This window comes from Zingiber officinale, chromosome 5A (assembly GCF_018446385.1).
Source record: "Zingiber officinale cultivar Zhangliang chromosome 5A, Zo_v1.1, whole genome shotgun sequence".
NCBI classification, from domain to species: Eukaryota; Viridiplantae; Streptophyta; class Magnoliopsida; order Zingiberales; family Zingiberaceae; genus Zingiber; species Zingiber officinale.
Window position 1 is genome coordinate 13,728,772 of NC_055994.1, and position 8,988 is coordinate 13,737,759.

General features: G+C 36.7%; 1 protein-coding gene across 5 annotated transcripts; it reads right to left on the reverse strand.

The window, feature by feature from the left end:
• Positions 1 to 395: 395 nt before the first annotated feature.
• Positions 396 to 5,597, reverse strand: LOC121982640. 5 transcript variants are annotated; one of them, XR_006112165.1, is made up of 13 exons: positions 4,636 to 5,597; positions 4,438 to 4,552; positions 4,241 to 4,339; positions 3,721 to 4,141; positions 3,461 to 3,615; positions 3,224 to 3,289; positions 3,015 to 3,112; positions 2,488 to 2,688; positions 2,303 to 2,410; positions 2,149 to 2,218; positions 1,964 to 2,071; positions 1,768 to 1,854; positions 396 to 662 (listed from the first exon to the last, which is right to left on the reverse strand). XR_006112165.1 is itself a non-coding variant. In XM_042535774.1 (6 exons), exons 1-5 carry the CDS (start codon positions 2,535 to 2,537, stop codon positions 1,768 to 1,770), a joined length of 423 nt encoding a protein of 140 aa, XP_042391708.1. In that variant the 5' UTR covers positions 2,538 to 2,999; the 3' UTR covers positions 397 to 662. The 5 variants fall into 5 exon arrangements, 1 of the variants encoding a protein (XP_042391708.1); XR_006112164.1 differs by having other exon boundaries at positions 397 to 662; positions 3,884 to 4,141; XR_006112166.1 differs by having other exon boundaries at positions 2,488 to 2,596; positions 3,461 to 4,141.
• Between the last annotated feature and the right edge of the window lie 3,391 nt (positions 5,598 to 8,988).

Sequence of the window (8,988 nt, forward strand, 5' to 3'; positions counted from 1 at the left end):
ATATGCCTTTAATAATAGTCTCTTCAACAACAGTTTTGAACTGTCTACGACAACGGCTAAAAATCGTTGTCTTTTTAGCCAATGACAACGGTTAAAAATCGTTGTCTTTTTAGCCAACAATGTTATTTAACATCAGTTTGACAATGATTTTTCACTGTTGTCTTTTAATGCCATTGACAACAGTTTCACATATTTAAACTGATGTCTTTGGGTACAATATACAATATTTTGACAATAAATAAAAAATTGAATTTTTTCCATCATTTAATAACCATTATTTTATTTAAATAATATATCTACAAAATATCATATATCAAAAACCTACAATCCGATCCAAACATCATCATCCAGTGCAAATTTCATTAAAGTACCAAACATCAACATCCAAACATCACAAAAGTTTACAAAACTAAATAGTACCCTTAACAATATATCACACATATATATGAAGTCCAAAATATCTTATTTTGTTGGATCAAATCTTCTCTACCTGTGCATCTTCTAAATACCCTGTGCATCTTCTAAACACCATATCAAGAACTGCAGCCTTTTCCCTGAGGTATTATGCAGAGTTTATATATGCTTTCTAAACACCCTGTGCTTTCTCCTCCCTCCTAGCTTCTCTTTTCTTCTCCTTTCTGGGTATGGTCATTATCTTTTCCCTGAAGTAAATAGCATATGATTGCAAGTTAAGTCATTTCCCCAGAGTAAATGGCATAAAGATGATGATGACAAAGATGTTGTACACAATTGAATATGATAACAATACTTCTTTCTAGGCACAAACAACAACAACAAATTAATAAGACAAACTTTATTTTGGTTTCCATTGTATTACAGCAAACTTATCTCAAAATCTCAATATTATTCAAGCTGATTTTTTTTCTAATGTTCTCAAAACCTGAGCTTGATTTCCTTAGATATATGCCTAGGGAAACATTTCATTAATTCTCAGTTAAAGTATACTTCCTTCATTTCAATTCAATTCTCAGCCTTTATAAGACTTGCACAGAATCTGCACTGCATAGAATTTGCACTATACTGCAAATGCTGTCTTCACTATTTTCAATTCCAAAACTCAGACTCCAAGTTCTTTTCCAATTGTTTCCTTAATTTGCTAATTTATGAACCTATAACTCCTTCCATTCTGCAATTCAATTTTGATTCCTATAAATTGGCTTCTATATTCAGATTCTGCAGTACTATAATTCTACAATCTAGCTAACTTCTGATCTCCTTTTACCATTCGGTCACATAATGATTCTCACATCACATTTCTTTCAATTTAATCTTGAACACAATAATTTCCAAATTAGGTACCCAGTCTTAATACTGGATACAAAATTCTAAACAATTTAGTTTCAGATTATAGTTCTTGAATTGTTCAGTATTGCTCAAATTCCTTCTCAACTTGAGTTTCTGTTTTTCTTAATAAGCTGCTCTTGTCTTATTAATACTAAACACCCTTTTACTTCCTGTGAAAATAAAAATCACATGATTTTAATCCAATTCAACAACAAGAAGTCTAGCTAGTCTCCAGTAATATAGAGTTTTAGAGTTTGTAAAGTATATAACAACAACTGGCTAATAAGGTTTATTATTTTCTTCATTGTGATATACTGTAAATTAAACTTCTCATATAGTATTTTCATATAGCAGATCCTAAAAAATAGACGTTGGTTTCCTATGTTGAAACATTGCCAATTTGTTTCAATTTAACTGAATATTATCATTGTCAAATGCAATAAGATGAACTCATGTATATACCTATTCATAAATATGATCTTGTATGCATTCGGCTATTTCAGAGCGCACTTCATTAATTTCTTCTTGAGAGTATTCCGTTTTTGTGAACTGTGAACACACATAAATTATATGATCTTAAAGAACAAAATATAATTAATTGGAAAAAAATAATAACTAAATAACTTCTAATTATTTGAGATGATAAAGATAATATTACTATTGATGGTAGTGTATCCCCCTCGATCATTGCAATTTCTTTAGTAATTTGTCTCATAAATCTCATCACGTAATAACCACATTGTTTCGCATCTGGCTGCCTAGGAGCCTACGTTAAAGGCAATTCATATTGTTAATGATAAATATACACATTAAAATATTTAATTGAAATAGAAGTACCCATACCTTGATTACTTCCCATTGTACATGCTTTCTTCCTTTCCTTCCATTGTTCGAATTAAATAATCTTAACGCCCTTCATATATACATTCAACATAGTTGATATATAAGTGTTTTATGACTAAATTAAATACATAATAAAAAGCATATATAAACTCACATTTCCATAACATATTTCCAATCTTCATCACAAATGCGATGACTTAAAGAATCCAACACATAAACAATCTCCTTATGAGGTTTAATGACAGTCAAATTCAAATGGAAACTACACACAAATACAAAATTAGTGCATACAATTCACTAAAATAGTCAATTGAAAATGATATTAAAGATGTTCATTACCCATTGCAACTTGGCACCAAAACTAACTGATTAATTGATGCACCACTCATCCTATCTACTAATTGATTATGTATGTCTGCATAGGAAATAGGCCAATGAAGGACAGAACCTGCAAAATATTATGTATGTTGTCAAATCCTGGACAACATTTGATGTTACTTGGAACGTTGGTGGCACGCTAAGAAACTTTGTCAATAGAACCTGTAAAATATAAACATATATTAGAAAATAAAAATATCCAAAACAAGGTCATTAACTCATTATCCCCTCAACTAGTTAGGTTTCATCTTTGCAAGGCTTGCCACTTATCCCAATGATTTTAAATTCTTGATTTGTATGAGTTGTCTTCACTCTCGAATTTTCAAAACTCTTCTAGCTTAGCAACAACAAACAGTGAAAAAATAATTTTAGTAGACACAATATGAAGAATGAAACAAGCAAGCTAAAATAAGTTACCTCAATAGGTATATTATATATAGGCATTCAATAACCTAGAAAATAAAAATAAAGAACAAATTATTAATCACCTTGTTTCAGTCCAGTTGGTATGCATCCTTGACATTTTGATTTGCAAGTAGAAAACCAACCAATAGTCCAGGACACACAGTCATAGTAGTAGAGACATCTATGTTCAACAAATAAGAAAGATGATAATATTTTTAAAACAATAAAGTGATTGAATGGCAATGCAAGCAAAAGCAAATAGCAAAGGTGTAGAGACATTGTAAGTTCTTACCAATACTCAAAGAAAGACCTCCTTTTGAAGTCCTCAAATTAGAAGGAAAACCTCCGTATCCCATGACTGCACCACCAAGGTCAATAAAGTTTTTAGGATTGTTTTGAAAAAATAATTGTCTCACAAGAAGACATTCCCTAAAAATGTATTTTGGTAACTATCAGAATGCAACAAATAAACCCACAATTATGTAATCCATAATTTCAACAATAAATGACTAGAAGGAAATTCACATACTATTTTTCCGCAAGCTGCCGCAAAATAATGTCAGGAACCTGTAAGGCCTCCTGAGAGTTCTCAGTTTCATTGACCACTCAGATAGATTGTTCCTGAATATGATGGTTGTATCATTGATTCACATACGTGGAGTAATCATTCCAGTCTTTGACAGCCTGATCATAACATGAAGAATGCAACAGAAATGACATTTATATAGCTAGGAACAAAAGATTGCATATAAGTGCAGTGACCAAGCAATCTTCAATACAATTCACCACCTCCAAAGAAATAGGCTGGGGATGCATAACACGCGTGCACATAATAATTGCCACCATTAGTAAATTCAGACAGAACAGTAGGCTGAAATGTTGGTGCCTAGCACTGACCTGTTTCGAGAGTTTTCGATTCTTAAATTTGAATGGGATGGTGTCTAGCACTGACCTGTTGGTGCCATGCTCATTGCTGTAGCAGTCATTAGCATTGAGGAAGTTCAGTATCAGTGCTTGTCTCATAGTATCAGTGCATGAGTCCCTGCCAAAGTAGGCTGAAATGGCCTTCGAGAAAACCAGGGTTCGAACCCAACCCAACCTCTCAGTCTTGCGTTCGGGTTCGAATATGCAAGAGGCTGCTAAGAAGAAGTCCTCCAACAGGGTTCTTCTGCTCACACCATGCCATCCAAGGCCTGCCTCCTCGTACCACCTTGAATGGAACCACACAATTGAAACTTGAACAGGTTGACTACTTGTACAACACTGAACCAATGTAGGTCTCAATTAGAATAAGAAATATTTGACATACTTTTGAAGATAGAGCCACTCCAGCTGATGGTGAGCTTGGCAATGGTTAAAGTCCAACTTAGCCAACTCCAAATACATATCATTGTTTACCAGAGGCATCCTGCCATATCACTCTTTCAGTTAATCATTCAGTTAAGTAAACAAGTTTAGTAAGTAGATAGCTTAAAGTAAGGAACTGCGATCAGTAGATGAGCTTACCTGTAGAGAGTCTTGCCAATCCAAATATCACTTCCCCCTCATACTGCTCCAAGTAGAGTCTTGCCTCAATGAGAGGCAGGCTCGCGTACCAGGGGAAATCCAGAGCATACTCCACCTGCTCCGTTGATCAAACTAGGATATGGTACTAATTCGACACAAGTAGAAACTGAAATTTATCTATTTTAGTTGGACAATTACCTCCCCGGGCAAATCCTTGGTGATGATCCATTTGTCGAGCAGCTGGTGTGCAGCTTGTTTCTCTCACAAGAAGGCATAGGTGAAGCTCTTAGCTCTCGCCAGTATCTCTTCGCCGGGGAAGGCCACTTGCGCCGCCCGGTTCAGATTGTACAGAGAGGATGAAACTGTCTCCAAACCCAGAATCGATGGGACAAGGAAGTAGGAGCAGCACGTTCCGGCAGCACCATCTGATCTGCAGCGTCCAAGAAATTAGGGTCCTCCGCGTAGGCCGCCTCGGAGCAGAGCCGAAGCGCCAGAGCTAGCTAGAGCTGGTATGTCTCCTCAGCCTGCTGCGCCCAGCTCTTGGTCGACGATGACGACAGACCAACAGCGGCGCCGTCCTGCCCCCTCCCCTCTGCTCCTGCCTCTTGCCGCCATATCTCTTCGTCGTCATCCATCTCATCGTCCTCATCATTTGGAAGCTCTCCGACCAAAAGCACCACCACGGGCCGCCGGAGGCGACGGAAGCCGTGAAGATCAAGTCTTTCGAGAGTGCCCCTCCTCCTCCCGCTGCTCAAGTCGTCCCTCTCTCGCCCCGACCTACGCCGGCAACGCCTAAACTCCTAGATCCAAATTCCGACGGTGATCCATTGGACAAGGAGGCGGAGAGCTCGGAGGAGAATGACTCTATGGAAGCAACTTGGAAGGCGATCATGGAGAAGACCCCCCCCCCCCCAAGGCGGAGAGAACCCAGGACCGAGGAGGTCGCCTCCGCTTCCATCGCCACCTCCACCCAGCAATCTGCACAAGCAGCAGCAACCACCCACGCTCCTACCTCGCATTTTAAAAAAGGGGCATACTTCCACACTCGCCAAGATTGTATGAGGAGAGCCGTATGAAGATCTCGTATGACGAGAAAGGTTTAGGGTTTGGATAGGCTAAGGGGGGAAATAGGGCGTCAAAAAATTTTTGGAGAGATGGAAGCAAACCATTGCTACAACAAAAACGGCAAATGAGAAAAACGGCGAATAAATAAAGTCAAAGACAACTGTTTAATAAACTGTTGTCTTTGACCCCTAAAAAAGCACTTAAAGACAACAGTTTTAGAAAACTGTTGTAAAAGGTGGTGTTGATTTTACAAAAAGTCGTTCAACAACAACGGTTTTTACAAACTGGTGTCTTTTATTTTTTTGGGGCGCTCAAAGACAACGGTTTTGTCAAAAACTATTGTCTTTTACCAAATTAACAACAGTTCCTTCTAAAATCGTTGTCTTTGTGGTGTTGTCTTTTAACAATTTTGTTGTAGTGAAAAGAACATATTGCAACTTACAGCAACTATTGAAAACATTTGATGGCTCACTTTATAAGCATGTGAATTTGAGGGCAAGATGAATCTCCATCTTCTAATAATCATAGAAATGTTATCAAGATGATAAAATTTATAAGGAAAATGTATAAGAGTATTGGGACATCATTTTATACAAAGCTTCAAAAAATACAAAGTATACTCCATCAGATATTCAGAAAGATGTCTTGAGGATTTTTGCCTATGGGTATCAAAAATAAATCCGACCCGACAACCTGATCCGAGTCAACCTGAAAAACATCAAGTTTGGGTTGGGATTTTCGGGTTTGGGTCGGATTCGAGTTGGTGGATTTTTGGGTTGAAAATTTTCGGATTGGGTTCGTGTTGACCCAAATTTAGGATTTAATGGATATTTTAGAGTTATATCAAAATTTATTTTAAAAATTAAGATGATTTTATGTATATTAATATCAATGTTAGTATGACAATGATGGAACATTAAAATAAAAGTGAAGAATTATAGAGAAAATAACTATAAAAAAAGTCATTTTGAATTGAGTTATTTAAATCAGAGTCGGGTTTGGGCTGGTCAAGTTTGGGTTCAGCTTTAGAGGTTTCAAGTTGTATTGGGGTTTGGGTCGGGTTCGGGTTAGGATTTTAAAAAAAATCCTGACCCAACCCGAATCAAACCTGATCCGACCCACCTGAATTAACACCCCTAATCTTGCCAATCAAATGAGAACCAAGATTCATAAAGAAATCGAGGATACAAAATTTACATTTTAGTTGATGAAGCAAGAGATACATCTAATAAGGAGAAAATGACTATTGTATTAAGATTTGTGGATATTGATGGCTTTTTATGAGAGCGGTTCTTTGTCATTGTACATGTGACTGATACAATTGCTGCAACATTTATGAAAAAAATATCTTATGCTTTTGATCGTTATGACTTGCATATCGATAACATGCAAGGACAGAGATATGATGATGCTAGCAATATGCGTGGCTCTTGGAATGTGATGCAAGATCAATTCAACATGACCCTTTGAATTTCAAACAGTCATAACTTTTGACTCGGGACTCATAATCAAGATCTGTCAAATCTCACTCATGCATAATTTGAAAATATATATTTATTACTAGGGTATCCATAACCATTAACTTTTGAGCTAAAATTTCACCGTTTAGGATCTCAAGTAAGCCTCTGAAGATTTTATTACTATTTTTAGTCATTATTATTTTTTATGATATTTGGGGTATTTTTGATATTCCTATTAATTATTGATCATAGGCAGTCTAAAACAGTGTCCTGCTTTATTAATTTTAATTTCTATAAAGAGATTTCCTTTTATAGAAATATCTCTTTTCTTTTTCTATAAGATTGAAATTGAAGTTGATATTTTAGGATTTCTATCCTTTCTTGGTTATAGGGTCGAGAGTTTATATAAATACATGTATGGCTACATGGGAATTAATCCCTCTTTTATTAACAAAGTTTCTTTTCTGATAAATCCGACAAGTTTTCATTTTTTTTGGTGTTCTCTCTTATTGAATTCTCCACCAATCTCCCCTCTCATTAGCCTGTAGGATAATCACTATCCTATCCAGCGATAATTGGTATCAAAGTTGGTTGTGTCCGAATGAGGGAATCAAGTGTCAGATCCAATGAAAGGTCGATGTGGTCATATTGGTCATGATCACAACTACAAGCAGGTTCCGATTGAGGAAGCTAAGTACCATGGACATAGCATCCAGGACATGATGGCAATTGAGGATTTATTTAAGCAAGTTACATAGTTAAATCAGCAAATGGAAGCAATGGTGGCGACATAAAATCTTGAAGGTTGGGAGATTTCAGATTCAGGATCTAAGTCTACCTTCGAGAATCCTTACTACCATTAGATTGCTAGCCAAGAACGTCGTATTCGGGAGGAGCCTTATGAGGACCTTGGTTTTCAAGTTGAACTATCCAAATTTTCTTGTATGTTACAAGCAGAGAGTTTTGTCGATTGGTTTAACAAAGTGGAGTGAATGTTTGAATATAAGAAGGTTCTAGATCAGATGAATGTGAAGTTGATTTCTATTAGACTCAAAAGGCGAGCCTCGGTGTGTTGGGAATAGATGCGTCGTTCACGAGATAGACAGGGCAAGTCCAAAATAGATGACTAGCAGAAGATAAGAAGAAACGAAGGGGTAGCTTTCTGCCTTTTGGCTACACCCAAATTCTGTTTCAATGATTTCACTCGTTAATATTGGGAGCGAGAATGGTCGATGAATATATTGATGAGTTCCACCAACTAATCGCTTGAAATGACCTATTCTAAATAAAGGAATAGATGGTCGCATGATACTTAGGGGGTTGCGTCAACCCTTATAAGATGCTCTCAACCTTCATTCATTTTTGACGATGTCCGAAGTCTACTAGTGTGCACTAGTCGTTGAAAAATAATAGAACCAGAAGCTAGTGGTGAGAGGAGACCAAAACGATAGATCAGTTCACCCTCAAGGTTCACTATCCATACCACAGTAGCCTTCACAGGTTAATCCTAATGCGCCTATCACGTGTTATCGTTCTAGCGAATAAGAACACAAAGCTAGCCAATGTAGGAAGCCTGCTCCTGCAAATTAGAAAGGAAAAAATCTTTTGATTGAGGAAGATATAGAAAAAGAGATCAAAACAATTGGCCACCCGGTCTATGATACGCTTGTGAGGTGATTTATGGTGACAACCAAGAGGCATTGGTCCTTCGTAAGAGTCTACTAACTCCCAAGAGTAATTCGGAGGAAAATTGGTTGAGAACCAATATTTTTCATACTACCTGCACCATCTCAGATAAAGTCAGCAAGATGATCATCAACAATGACAATTGTGAGAAGTAGTCTCTACTGAGACTATCCAAAAATTATAACTAAAAATGAACTGTCATCCTAAACCATATAAGTTATCCTGGTTGAATAAAGATAGTGAGGTAACAGTAGATCGACAATGCCTCATGTCTTTTTCAATTGGCAAATATTTTGATAGTGCTTAGTATGATGTGGTGGCCATGGACGCATGTCATGTA

What these genes read in the sequence shown, in the direction of transcription:
- LOC121982640 (XM_042535774.1), bottom strand. Translation starts at nt 2,537, where the DNA reads ATGAGTGGTGCATCAATTAATCAGTTAGTTTTGGTGCCAAGTTGCAAT. An exon ending in TGGAAATATGTTATGGAAAT is followed by an intron (nt 2,219 to 2,302) that starts GTGAGTTTATAT and finishes GTATATATGAAG; the next exon opens with GGCGTTAAGATTATTTAATT. An exon ending in TACAATGGGAAGTAATCAAG is followed by an intron (nt 2,072 to 2,148) that starts GTATGGGTACTT and finishes CCTTTAACGTAG; the next exon opens with GCTCCTAGGCAGCCAGATGC.